The sequence below is a fragment of the Orycteropus afer genome, unplaced genomic scaffold (assembly GCF_000298275.1).
Source record: "Orycteropus afer afer isolate SDZICR_OR568_19922 unplaced genomic scaffold, OryAfe1.0 scaffold00141, whole genome shotgun sequence".
NCBI classification, from domain to species: Eukaryota; Metazoa; Chordata; class Mammalia; order Tubulidentata; family Orycteropodidae; genus Orycteropus; species Orycteropus afer.
Genome location: NW_006921728.1, coordinates 6390343 through 6405413, shown reverse-complemented (window position 1 = coordinate 6405413; position 15071 = coordinate 6390343). Strand labels below are relative to the sequence as shown.

Sequence of the window (15071 nt, the reverse complement as noted above, 5' to 3'; positions counted from 1 at the left end):
CTCTCTCTTCTCAGGATGAATGAAAAAAAAGAAAAGCAAGGTATATGATATGCAAACTGAATATTCAACTGTAACTCTTTCTTACCTTTGAGCCAATGAGAGTGTACAGCCACTGAATGGTTTCATTGTGGTTTATTACTCCATTCATCCCATCCACATACAACATTATCTGGCCCAAAGCTACAGAAATGAAAAAAAAAAAAAAAAAAGAGGAGAGAGACATTATTCTTTTATAGATAAATATAATCTTCAATAATCATAATATCCATCAAGATTTTGATACTTTAAGTACACAGTATGTTAATACTCAAAACTGAAGAGAACTCCTGAGCTCTGAAATTAGCCAAATGTCATCTCAGAAAGAAAAGTGTTGACTACACCTGCAGAAACAAGAGCTATTCCGAACGTCTGCAGGATGCAATTTAGACACCAAACCCAGTGACTACTGTTTGTGTCTTGAAGTACAAATGAACGTATTGACATTTCTATATCTGTGTGTAGTCTCAGATGGGGGTGAAGACACCTTTGAGATGGTGTCTGGGTTGTGAGCTCTTAGTGGGGCCAAGAGAACAAATTTCCAAAAGCAACCAGTCTAGTGCCCTCACTGAGGGCCAAACAGACCCCGGGACCTCTGGGACCATCCTGAGATAACACAGTTCCTTTCAGTAAAGGATAAATGTGAACTTAAGTATTACGTGTAGTTCTTTTAAAGATTTTCAGGTAAAAATATCAGAAATCACACACACACACAAATCATTTGTCAGACACCAAGTCCTAAACTCTTAGTTTAGGAAAATATATCACAACATACTGTCATTATTCTCCAAAATTAAATATAAAAGCCATGTTATTAAAAAAAAAAAAAAATAAAACCCATTTTTATGCTTCCTTAGCTTCAAAATGAGAAGCAGTCGTGGCACAACGGTTAAGCACTGGCTGCTAACTGAAAGGGTTATAAATCTGCAGGAGAAAACACTCAGCCATCTGCTCCTATAAAGATTGTTGTTGTTGTGTGCCATAAAGTCAGCCCCGACTCATAGCGACCCCTCCTTGGGTTTCTGAGGCAGTATCACTACAGAAGTAGATTGCCCCATCTTCCTTCCGAGGAGTGGTTGGTGGGTTTGAACCACCAGCCTTCTGGTTAGCAGTCAAGTGCCTTAGGCACTATGCTACCAAATCTCCTCCTATAAAAGATTACAGCCTAGGAAATCCTATAGGGCAGTACTATTCTGTCACACCGGGTGGCTGTAAGTAAGAACTGACAGCACCTTGCAAGAACAAGAAGATGTATCAAAATAAACTGGAGTCTAGATAATGAACAAACAGAAATTGACTCATTGCTGTTGTATCAATTCCTCCTCATAGCAACCCTACAGGATAGAGCAGAACTGCCCGGTAGGGTTTCCAAGGCTATAATCTTTACAGAAGCAGACTGCCACATCTTTCTCCTATGGAGTGGCTAACCATTCGGTTCACTGTCAAGCACTTTAACCACTGCAGCACTAGGGTTCCTTTATATACCCAAAATAGGTAGATTTCCTTAGATCATGTCTAATCCTCCTAACTCATATTTCACCTCCTAATTAGTTGGTCTGGTACTGGCATATTTTGGGCAATATAATTTTTTTTTCTCTTAATGAAATCTCATTTAGAAAATTAGAAAAAACAGAAGAGTGTTTTCAAATGAAAATAATCCATAATCGCATTATTTAAGGATAAAACAAACAAACAACAACAAAAAAACGCACTGCCATTGAGTCGTATCCGACTCATAGCAACACCTCCTTGGTTTTCCGAGGCAGTATCACTATGGAAGTAGATTGGCCAACCTTTCTTCCGAGGAGTGGCTAATGGGTTTGAACCACCAGCCTTCTGGTGAGTAGTCAAATGCCTTAGGCACTACACCACCAGAGCTCCCTATTTAAGGATAATCCCTCTTAATATATTAATATTATTTCCTTACTTTTTTACACATTATACAAATACAAAAAGGAGTTCTGGTGGCATAGTTGATAAGGCACTTGACTGCTAACCAGTAGATTGGTGGTTCAAATCCACCAGCTACTCTGCAGAAGGAAGACAGGGCAATCTACTTCCACAAAGATTTACAGCCTCAGAAATACAATGGGGGTCGCTATGAGTCAGAAACGACTCAATGGCAGTGAGTTTGGGGTTTTTTGTTATATAAATACAAAGTTGACATATAGAAAGCAGTCTATATGAAATAGTATTATTGATGAAAAGAGCAAAACACTAAAATAGTGAAAACACACTGCGGTGTGGTAAATTACTTAGTGTGGCTTTTCTACCCATAAGTCTTTGTAAACTCCAAGGTGGGATTTGCTATGAGCAACTGAGGAGCTCCTGATTGCTGAAGTTGTCCACCTGGAGTATTTGTTGGGCGTGGCACAATACAATGTTCTGGGAGGTTCCCACTCTCCCTCAGGTGCTTAGAGTTCTGATGCTATGATTGGCTAGTTTGGCCACTGTGCCAGGCTCAAAAGGAGGCCTCCTAGAGGCAGAACTCTCTCTGACTGCTGGTTGAGGAAGACGTGCTGCTGAAAGAGACACGCGCTCCTGAAAGAGACACAGTGTCCCCAGACACTGCTGGGGGAGAGACTGTGAGAGACTGGCTGAGAGACAGTGGGCTGGGAGAGAGACTGAACATTTTTCCTGAACCTGAATTGTAGCCTGTGGTGCTTCCCTAATAAACCCCATAATCTGTGAGCTCTGTGTGGCCACTGCAGAGAATTATCGAACCCAGGAGAGAGGTGGTGGGTGCTTTGGAAGGAACGGTTGGAGAAAGGGCTGGAAGGAGGCAGCATGTCTGGCCTTGCAGGAATAGGCCTTGGACTATTGATGGTGATTCTGTCTTCCTCTTGTGGGATTAGAGGAGGTCGGAAGATGTGGCCTCCTTGCCCTTTTTGCACACGTTAATTACAAATACATATGGGATATTAGAAAAACCATTATCTTTTCTAACAAATGCTCATATAACAAAACCACACAATCATTCTGAGAAAAACTCTGCTCCAAATAGTAAAATCCCCAAATTTAAAGAAACCGGATAAACCCTTGCTGTAACAAATAGCCTATTTTTTTAAAATAAAAATTTCATATTCTATTTAATGGTGAAAACACTAGAGATATTGCTATTAAAATCAGGAATAACAATTTTAAAATGATGTCTCAATAAAAAAAAATGCACCTACAGAATTTGTGAGATCACAATGCTAACCTCAATTATTTTTCATCTTAATGAGAAATGTGTATCATGCAGAAAAACAACCAAAGTCTGATATAAAAATATAGTGCTCGGTAAATGGTCATATAACAGCAAATATGATAAAGAATTGAATGTATAAATAGTTCATATAAACTGAGAAGAAAACATTAAATGCCAGAAAAAAAAGAAGTAAAAGCATAAATAAGATGAGAAGCGGGTTTACAACACCCAAAATTGTACATTCTCACTGATAATAAAAGAAATGCAAATTAAATCAATAATGATGTAGCACTTTCACTTATCTTTTCACCTTCAAGTTATCTTTACGATAACTGCCAAAGGTTATCATAAAGAGAAATGATTATAAAATGCGACGGAGGTGGGACGTTCAACAAGGAACTTCATATATTCCTGGTGGCAGTGCAAATTAATAGAAACCCCGAATAACGCCATTGCATGCTGCAATTGTTTTAAAAATTGTTCTAATTTATTTAGTGCTCAACCTGTGCCAGGCCCTGACAGAGGGACTTCATAAGCATTATTTGTACTCACGACAGTCCTACAGGCAGGCTCTTAAATGTCTAAATCAAGAGCTGGAAAATCTACTTTAAGCTTTGCCCCAGTCATTGAGATCTGGGAAATCTATTCTAAGGAAATTACTCTAAGTTAAAAAATAAACAAGGAATAAAGCAACGATGTCCACTAAAGTGTCATTTATTATGTCAAAATACTAACTGAAACTAAATATCCACCATAGTTATATAACCCAGAATACACTGTAATCCATAAAGGCAATGTCCTAAGCTATAAAATGTTCCTGATAAAATGATTAACTACTAAGTATAAAATTATAAATATCACATAATTCAATAAAACACACAAATCCTGATGCACAGAAGTCCTAAACGCCATGATTAGTGGTACGTTCTTTGTATGCATTTTCCCTATATTCCCAGTTTTCCAGTGACAACATCTATAATGGAAAAATCAATATGTATATAAAGAGGATAGAAGAGACACCATGTAATGTAAAGAATTAGGTGCTTTTGTTTGTTTTTAGAATTTTTGCTAGCTTATCAGTGACTGTCAAGAAAGACAGCTCCCACTAAAGAACTCAAGAGTTCAGCACATTCTGTCCCACATTTTCCCTTTACCTCTTTATCCCCTCTTCTCCCTCACAAAGCAAACTGGCAAATCTCCAGGGAAAGAGAGCTCATGCCACAGTCCTTTACCCAATCCTGAATTCCAGTGCTGAAGCAGCCAGTCCTCAGGCACATTTTATTATCTTCTTCCAAATCAGTGAGAGAGAAATGCTTCCACCTTCTGAAAAGAGCACCTCCCTCAAGGCTGAGAAGGCAGGAATGAAGGTCTCTTAGTGCCTAAGGCACTGGACTGGTAACCAGAAGGCTGGCAGTTCAAACCCACCAGCCACTCCTCGGAAGGAAGGTTGGGCAATCCTACTTCCGTAGTGATACTGCCTTGGAAACCCAAGGAGGGGTCGCTATGAGTCGGGGCCAACTCGACGGCATATAACAACAACAACAACAACATGGTAGTATAGCAGTTAAGGTATCTGGCTGCTAACCAGAAGGTCAGTGGTTTAAACCTACCAGCTTCCCTATGGAATAAAGATTGGACAATTACGCTTCCTTAAAGATGTACAGCCTTGGAAAACCAGTGAGGAACACTATGAGTAGGAACTGACTCTATGGCAGTGAATTTGTTTATTTTTGTTTGTTTGTTTTAGCATACCTGCTAAGAGCTTCCACCCACTGCCATCAAGTCGATTCCTACTCATAGCGACTCCTGTGGGTCTCCAAGGAGATAATGTTTACAGAAGCAGATTGCCCTATCTTCCTTTCAATGAGTGGCTCATGGGTTTGAACTGCCAACTTTCTGGTTAGCAGTCAAATGCCTTAGGCACTGTGCTGCCAGGGCTCCTTGAGGCCCTCTGGTACTGCAAAAGTACACAAAAAACCAGACAAAAGGGAAGAATTAAGAACCAATGTGAATGTCTATAAACTTGTACAATCTCTTCCCTTCCAAAGTTCTATGAGCTGATCACACTGGAGGTTAGTCACCAGAAAGTTAATGCCTAGTTGACAAGGTAATGCCTCATAAACATATACCCTGACTCTAATATCAAAGCAATCCTTTCTGTAAAATCCACTCAAGGCACAAGATGGCACTAAATAGATTCAAGTGGGTTAATAATGCACTACGAAGTGCCTAAGACATTTAACTGCTCACCAGAAGGCTGGCAGTTCAAACCCCCCAGCCACTCCTCGGAAGGAAGGTTGGGCAATCTACTACCATAGAGATACCGCCTCGGAAACCCAAGGAGGGGTTGCTATGAATAGGATACGACTCTATGGCAATGGATTTGGTTTTGGTTTTTATGATTAAAAAGCCTAAAGGTGGGCCGGTGGAGTGAAAATAAAAAAACACACAGGAAACAAAAGTAGATGGTATGAAAGCATGTGCATCTGGGCCATAGATGCCATAAAAATTAGTGATTCACGTTTTGAAGACAGGTGAATAGGATTACACTGTTAGAAGAGTTGTTGCTGTTGTTAGGTGCCAACTAGCTGATTTTCACAGCAACCCCCTGTAACAGAGAACTGTCCCATGAAGTTTTTTAGGTTGTAATCTTTATACTCGACGGCACATAACAACAACAACAACAACAATCTTTATAGGGTCACTGTGAGTTGGAATGACTCGACAGCAACGGGTTTGGTTTTTCATCTTTACAGAAGGAACCTTGGTGGCACAACTAAACCAAAACCAAACTCACTCCCATGGAGTCATTCTGACTTATAGTGACCCTCTTTGAGTTGCCAAGGCAGTAAATATTTATGGAAGTAAATTGCCCAGTTTTCCATCAGTGGAGTAGCTGGTGGGGTTAAATTACCAACCTTCTAGTTAGCAGTCAAATGCCTTAGGCACTGCGCCACCAATGTGCCTTTTGGTGGCTATTAACAGAGAGGTGGGTGGTTCGAACCCATCCAGTGGCTCAATGGGAAAAAGACCTGGCAATCGGCTTCTGTGAAGACTGCAGCCAAGAAGAATCTATACAGCAGTTCTGCTCTGTCACATGGGATCACTATGAGTCAAAATTATGTCTGTTTCTGCAGTCTCTGTTCTGCTGACCTACCTTATCTAGTCTTCTGCCAGGACTATGCTGTCATCATTACCCTAGCTTTATGGTTCAGTCTTAAAATCAGTATGATGCCTCTAGCCTCATTCTTCTTTTTCGACATTCTTTGGCTATTCTAGCTCTTTTACCTTTTCACACAAACTTTAGAAATAGCTGGTCTAAATATATATATATATATATATCTTTCTGGTGGCTTTATGGGAATTATATCTATACATCAATTTTGAGGGAACTGATAAATCACTATGTTAAATTTTCTATAATGTCACAAACTCATTATGTCTATTTATTACACCTTGTTTGATTGCTTTCATCTGTGTTTTGTAAATTTCAGCATACAAAGTCATACACATTTGTACTTAATGTACTTAAATTAACTTTTAAGTACCTCATGTATTTTGGAGCTCTTATACCTAGTATTTTTAAAAAATTTCCATTGTCAATTGTTTACATACTATGCAGAAAGAAAGTGGAGTTTTGTGGGATGACTATGTATCCTGCAACTTCATTAACTTACTTACAAATTCTAAATTTTTTTGTAGATTACCTGAGATTTTCTACATGAACAATAATGCTTTCTGTGAATAAGAACAGTATTATTTCTTCCTTCCCAATCTGTATACTTTTTTTTTCTCTTTCTTTATTGCACTACAAAGCTCTGGTGGTACAGTGGTTAACACATTCAGCTGCTAACCAAAAGGCTGATGGTTTGAAACCACCAGCTGCTCCATGGGAAAAAACATGAGGCTTAAAAATGTATAGCCTTGGAAATAAACCCGATGGGGCAGTTCTCTGTCTTATAGTGTTGTTATGAGGAGGAATCGACTTGATGGCAGTGAGTGTGATTTGTTTAGTTTATTGCACTAGTTAACAGTTACTATTATGTTGAACAGGTTTGGTAAGAACAACCTTGTCTTATTCCCAATATCAGGGGAAAACCATTTAGTGTTTCACATTAATTATGATGTTAACTACAGTTTTTGTCCTTCTTTTTCATTATTTAAGGAGCTCTTGTGGTGGAGTAGTTAAGGCACTTGACTGTCAACCAGGTCAGTGGTTCAAATTCACCAGCTGCTCTGTGGAAGGAAGATGGGGCTACCTACTTCCATAAAGATTTACAGCCTTGGAAACCCAATGGGGTTGCTATAAGTCAGAAACAACTCGATGGCAGTGAGTTTTTATTATTATTATTATTATTATTATTATTTAATGGCCTTTCATTCCCCCTGCTCTGAAGTATACTTTCTCTGATATTAATAGATCCATTTTAGCCTTCTTTTGATTAGTGTTTGCATGGTCTTTATTTCTGCATCCTTTTGTTTTTAAACTATCTACAGCATTATCATTAAAGTGGGTCTCTTGGAGGCACCATTTAGTTGGTCTTATTTTGTTTGTCCACTCTAATAATTGGTCTTTTAATTGCTGTACTTAGACCAGTCACAGTTAATGTAATTATTGATAGCTTTGAATATAAGCCTGTCATTTTATCGTTTTCTGCTTATTTCTTTTCTTTCATTCCTGTTTTCTCTCTTCTGCTTTCTTTTGGATTATTTCAACATTTTTTGCTATGTTATTTTACTTTTCTATTTTATTTCTTGCTATATCTTTTTATACAGTTTATTAGATGTTGCTCTAGGGATTACAATATAGAGAGCTAATTTTCCCCATCTATTTTATACCTGCTTTACTACTTTGTAGTTGTTCCCTGTGGTAGTTAAGGTTGTGCGTCAACTTGGCTGGGCCTGGTTGAGTGGCTGGGCAGCTGGTGGTAGTTATTCCCCATGATAAGACTGGCAATCAGCTCCATGGTGGGATCTACCACAAGCAGCTGAGTAGCTGCCTTTGGGATGTGGTCTGCTTCCCGTATATAAGCAGCACCTTTAGAAATGGTCTCTAACTTATGGAACACTTGAACCCTTCATGTAGCCATGTCATTGTTTAGCAGCCTGCTATGCTCTGACGATCTTGGGACTTTCAATGGACTTGAATCAATGGCCTGCCGTGTGGTTTGGTAACGTTGGGAGGGTGTCTTTTTACTTGTCCACCTTGGGTTTGTCAGCCTCAGCAGACAGCAGCTGTCTAAATGAAGAAAAGTCTCCAATTTCAGTGGGCCAGGAGCAGGAGGCAGAGCTGAAGTCCAAGGTTGAAGGGCTTTTGCCCAGCCCCTAGAGCCTGGCACTTGGAATTCGGACTTCTGTTGTTGTTAGGGCCGTCGAATCATCTCCAACTCATAGCGACCCTATGCACCGTAGAATAAAATACTGCTTGGCCCTGTACTAGCCTCATGTTCCTTGCTATACCTTTGCAGCCACTGTGTCAATCCATTTTGTTGAGGGCCTTCACCTTTTTCATTGACTCTCCACTTTACCAAGCATGATATCCTTCTCCAAGGAATGGTTCCTTCTGACAACATGACCAAAGTAGGTGAAACGAAGTCTGGCCTTTCTCGCTTCCAAAGAGCATTCTGGCTGGACTTCCTCCAGGACAGATTTGTTAGTCCTTTTAGCAGACCATGGTACTCTTAGCATTCTTTTCCAACACCACAACTCAAAAGCATCAACTCTTTGGTCTTCCTTATTTATTGTCCTGCTCTCACATGCTTAAGAAGTGATTGAAAACACCATGGCTTGGGTTAGACACACCTTAGTCTTCAAGGAAACATCTTGGCTCTTCAATAATACTTTTTAATCTTGAAAAAGGTTCTTTGCAGCCAATTTGCCCAATGCAATATGTCCTCTGATGTCCTGACTGCTGCTTCCATGGGTGTAGATTGTAGAGCCAAGTAATATGAAATCCTTGACAACTTCAATCTTTTCCCTATCCACCATGAAGCTGTTTATTGGACCAGTTGTGAGTATTTTTGTTTTCTTTATATTGAGGTGTAATCCATACTATAGACTGTAGTCTTTAATCTTCATCAGTAAGTGAGTCAAGTCATCCTCACTTTCAGCAAGAAAAGTTGTGTCATCTGTATATCACAGATTGTTAATTAATGAGTCTTCCTCCAATCCTGATGCCATGTTCTTCTTCATATAGTCCAGCTTCTCAGATTATCTACTCAGCATACAAGTTGAATAAGTGTGGTGAAAGGATACAATTTTGATGCACTTCCTTGATTTTGAACCATGCAGTATCCCCTTGTTCTGCTCGAATGACAGCCTCTTGAACTATGTACAGGTTCCTCATGAGTACAATCAAGTTTCTAGAATTCCCATTATTCTCAATGTTATGCACAATTTGTTATGATACACACAATCAAATGCTTTTGCATAGTCAATAAAACATAAGTAAACATCTTTCTGGTATTCTTTGCTTTCAGCTAAGATCCATCTGACATCAGCAATGATATCACTGGTTCCAGGTCCCCTTCTGAATTCAGCTTACACTTCTGGAAGTTCTCTGTCAATATACTGCTACAACCATTTTTGAATTATCTTCAGTAAGATTTTAGGGAGCTCTGGTAGCATAGTGGCTAAGACACTTGCCTGCTAACCAGACGGCTGGCGGTTCAAGCCCCCCAGCCACTCCTCGGAAGGAAGGTTGGGCAATCCTACTTCCGTAGTGATACTGCCTCGGAAACCCAAGGAGGGGTCGCTATGAGTCAGGGCCGACTCAACGGCAAATAACAACAACAACAAAAAAAAGATTTTACTTGCATGTGACATTAATGATATTGTTTGATAAAATTTCCACATTCTGTGGGATCACCTTTCTTTGGAATGGGTACAAATATGGCACCCTTCCAGTCACTTGGCCAGGTAGCTGCCTTCCAAATGCCTTTGCATAACCAAGTGAGTGTCTCCAGCAGTGCATCCATTTGTTGAAACATGTCAATGGGTATTCCTCCTGAAGACTTGTTCTTCACCAATGGCTTCAGTGCAGCTTCAACTTCTTCCTTCAGTACCACTGGTTCTTGATCATATGCCACCTCCTGAAATGGATGAACTTCGACCAATTCTTTTTGATACAGTGACTGTGTATTCCATCCATCTTCTTTAGATGCTTCCTGCATGATTCAATATTTTGCCCATAGAATCTTTCAATATTGCAACTCGAGGCTTAAATTTTTTCCTCAGTTCTTTCAGTTTGAGAAATGCTGAGCATGTTCTTCCTTTTTGGTTTTCTAACTCCAGGTCTTTGCACATTTCATTATAGTAATTGGCTTTGTCTGCTTGAGCTGTTCTTTGAAATCTTCTGTTCAGTTCATTTATCTTGTCATTTCTTCCTTTTGCTTTAGTTACACTCTGCTCAAGGGCAAGTTTCAGAGTCTTTTCTGACATCCATTTTGGTGTTTTCTTCCTTTCTTGTCTTTTTAATGACCTCTTGCCTTCTTCATGGATGATGTTCTTGATGTCATCCCACAATTCCTCTGGTTTTTGGTCACTGGTGTCCAGTGCATCAAATCTATTCTTTAAATGGTCTCTAAATTCAAAAGGGATACTCGCAAGAAAGATGGAGCAATCTACTTCCATAATTATACTGCCTCGGAAACTCAAGGAGGGGTCACTGTGAGTCGGGTCCAACTTGAGGCACAAAACAATATCAACAACATTATCAAGGTCTCTCATGGACTTGTCTTAATTGTCTTCAACTTCAACTTAAACGTACATGTGAGCAGTTGATGGTCTGTTCCATAATCAGCTTGTGGCCTTGTTTTGGCTGAAGATATTGAGCTTTTCCATCTCCTCTTGCCACAGATGTAGTCAATCTGATTCCTGCGTACTTCATCTGGCAAAGTGCACATGAATATCCACCGTTTGTGTTGTTGAAAAAAGATACTTGCAATGAGTAAGTTGTTGGTCTTGCAAAATTCTATCATGTGATCTCCAGCAACATTTCTATCACCAAGGCCATATTTTCCAACTACCAGTAACTTCTTTGTTTCCAACTTTTGTGTTCCAGTCACCCGTGATAATCAACACATCTTCACTGTATCTTCAGTCAATTTCAGATTGCAGAGGTTGGGTAGAAATCTTCAATATCCTCATCTTTGGCTTTGGTGGTTGGTGTGTAAATTTGGATAATAGTATTTTTAACTGGTCTTCCTTGTAAGCGTTTGGATATTATCCTATCACTGACAGCATTGTACTTCAGGACAGATCTTGAAATAGTCTTTGTGATGATGAACGCCACACTATTTGTCTTCAATTTGTCATTCCCAGCATAGTAGATCATATGGTTGTCTGATTCAAAATGGCCAAAACCAGTCCATTTCAGCTCACTAATGCCTAGGATATCGATCTTTATGTGTTCTCTTTCATTTTTGTCTCCTTCCAATTCTCCTAGATTCACTTCATACATTCCATGTTTCAATTATTAGTGGGTGTTTGCATCTCTTTCTGCTCATTTTGAGTCATGACACATCAGCCAATGGAGGTCCCGAAAGGTTTACTCCATCCATATCACTAAGGTCGTCTCTACTCCAGGGAGTCAGCTCTTCCCCAAAGTTTGAGTGCCTTTCGAGGTGATGGGCTCATCTTCCGGCACTATATCAGATAATGTTTCAGGGCTGTTCTTAAAGTTTTCCAGTAATATATCAGATAGTGTTTCACTGCTAGCTATAAGGTTTTCACTGGCCAATTCTTTGAGAAGTGGATGGCCTCTTCCTTTTTCTGAGTCTGTCTAAGCCCGGAAGCTCCACTGAAACCTCTCCATTATGGGTAACCCTGCTGGCATTTTGCAACACGATGCCATAACCTCCAGCCTCACAGCAACACTTAAGCCACCACAGGACAACAAACTGACAAACAAGTTTGTCTCCTTTAGTTGTTCCTAACTTCTCTGCACCTGTCTACCTCAGGCCCTGGCATTAATATAGAGCCACACCCAAGCAAAAAGCAGCCTCCAAGCCCTGGCCTGCCTACCTCAGGCCCTGGCCTTAATGTACAGTCTTATATCCTCCAAAAATTGTAAGAATAAACTCATGTTTGCTAAAGCCATTCCATTTGTGGTAAGTCTCTGTCAGAGAGGCAGAGTGGCACTAGAGATAACCAAAACATTCCCTCTACCCTCCTCTGTTAGGTGGTGCAAATGGTTAAGTGCTGGGTTACTAACTGGAAGGCTAGCAATTCTAATCCAGCCAGAGGTGCCTTGGAAGAAAGGCCTGGTGATCTCCTTCCAAGAGATCACAGAGACCGAGAGCCTCGTGGAGCACAGTTCTACTCTGACACATGGGGTGGCCATCTCTCGGAACCAACTCAGCAACTGGTTTGATCTTTCCATTTTATTTTGTGGTTGTCTTATATATTATGTTTTTATACTTTCAAAACCCCAGACAATGTTTGCTTTCAACCATCAAGTATATTTTAAAGAATTCCAGAACAAAAGAATGGTCTATACATTAACTATTTACCATTTCTCGTTTTTTCCATCATTCCTGATGTCCCAAGTTTTTGCTAGCATCATTTTCCTTCCATCTGAAGAACTTAGTTTATCATTTCTTGTAGTGCAAGTATGATGGCGAAGAACTCAGTTTTCAGTAGTTTGATTACGAGGGATGTTGGTGTGCATTTCTTTGGGTTTATCTTGTTTGAGGTACACTAAGCTGCTCCTTCTTTTCTCTTTTCTTTTAAGCTGGAGGCACTTTACTCAAAGCCACTTTTAAAAGGAAGCCTAACAGACAACAAGTAACTCTCAGATGCTTTGCTGTAAGCAGGACTGGAGGGTTTTGACTGTCCTCCCACCTTACCATGCGACAGCCCCTCCTAAACCTAGTCTATTGGAGTCAATCCCAAGGGGCTCTGATAATAGCACACAGCAACCAATCATCCAGGCTAGATCTGGAACTCACTGTCCACCTGTACTTTCAAATACCATTAATGGGTTATGAGATCAATTTAAGTGAGCACGGACCAGCAATGTGTGATTTCAGGAAATAAAACAGAATAGAAAATATCAGAGTACATTGCATTTCTGTATTTTTCCCCCTGTAGGTGTCAAGCCAGTATAATTTGGAATCCACTGTTCCAGATTCCAGATTACTTGCCTCATCCTCCACAGCCAGTGAGTCACTTAATTTTCTCAATTTTTCCTCTGAAAGTGGCCTCAGCTTCACATTCTCTTCCTTCCATCTCTGCCTCAGATCTGTTTCCATCATCTCTTCTGGATTATAATAACTTCTAGGTCCGGCTGGTCTCCCTACCTTGACCCCCATCCCTTTTCCAATCCATAATAAATGTTTTTACCACCAAATTTTTTCAAAGCATTACACATGTCAGCTGAAGCTTGGAAACCTTCTGGCTCCCTCTGGCCTTGGGGCCCCTCACACCATACCTCCAGTCATCCTCCTGGGCTTTCCACTTCTTGCCCAGCTCCTCTGGGCTCCTAGGTCCCTGAACCTCCAGCACCATCAAGGGCTTCCATTCTACACCTATTTATTTTCAAGTAGTTATGTGCCTTACATTTAAGAAAAGTTCTTACATATAAAAAAAAAAAAATTTTTTTTTCCTACAAACCAGAGCTAGATTTGATATTTTTAAAAATTCCTTACGCCATTGGAGAAATACAAAAATGTAATCCCAGATAGGTTATTTGCAAGTTTGTGCATATCTTTCCTTTTGACCAATGATGCCAATAATGCCCTGAAAGAAATTTAAAGGTAATTTCTTCCTGGCACAGTGACCTGACTTTTTAAACAGAGAGCCCTTACATGTTGCTATATCCTGTGTAATCTTTTAATAAACCCCTCGTCCATTGTTTCCTTTCACTGCACACTATGGTGACAGGGCAGGTCACATGTAATCTTCAGGTGGACACCAAGATTCATGAGCTACAGCACCTTTTTAAGGGGATTATTTTGTTTTGGGGCTAAGTGTTCTTAATGCAAGGTTTTGCTTTTTTTTTTTTAAAAAAAAAAAAAAAAAGCATAGTTATGACCAGATGGATCACAAGTTTGTACTACAAATCAGCCCTTTTTAGATATTAAGACAAGACTTTGGTTTCTAAACTAAGTACCCACTTGCATATTTCAGCCTACAGTTACACCACAAGACAAAGAGATCCCTCCTACTCAAGTCTAAGCACTCCAATTTGCCTTTCTACACACTGTCTTTCCCCTCTTGACTCAATTTTCTTTTCACAAAATGCATTATAAAAGAAAGCCTATTTTACAGCCAGCCCCTGAGATCACATATTTTGCCATTCAAAAAATGTGACTGCAAATAACTCCTATTTATTTTTACCATAAGAAAAGAGACTAATGGTATGAGAAAGAAAAGAAAAAGGACTGTCATTTTCTGCCACAAAGATCAGGGGTCACTGTTGTTGTTGTTATGTGCCGTGCAGTCACACCCAACTCATAGCGACCCCTCCTTGGGTTTCTGAGGCAGTATCACTACGGAAGTATATTGCCCAACCTTCCTTCCAAGGAGTGGCTGGTGGGTTTGAACTACCAGCCTTCTGGTTAGCAGTCAAGTGCCTTAGGCACTACCTTACCAGAGCTCACTGTTGTTGTTGTTGTTGTTGTTGTTGTTAGGTACCATCAAGTCATTTCCGATTCATAGCGACCCCATGCACAGCAGAATGAAACACTGCCCGATCCTGCGCCAGCTCCACGATCCCTGCTATACTTGAGCCCATCATCGCAGCCACCATGTCAATCCATCTTGTTCAAGGCCTCCCCCTCTTTTGTTGACCCTCCACCCTACCACGCATGACATTCTTCTCCAAGGAATGGTCCCTTCTGAC

At 40.1% G+C, this 15071-nt stretch overlaps 1 protein-coding gene across 1 annotated transcript in view; it reads right to left on the bottom strand.

The window, feature by feature from the left end:
• FHOD3 (formin homology 2 domain containing 3) overlaps positions 1-15071 on the bottom strand; it is a gene marked incomplete at its 5' end in the record, with an annotated part of 759322 nt that overhangs the window by 310644 nt on the left and 433607 nt on the right. The window contains one exon of the mRNA XM_007945666.2: positions 86-180. Coding sequence (XP_007943857.2) covers positions 86-180 — 95 coding nt within the window. The remainder of the gene's footprint in view (positions 1-85; positions 181-15071) is intronic.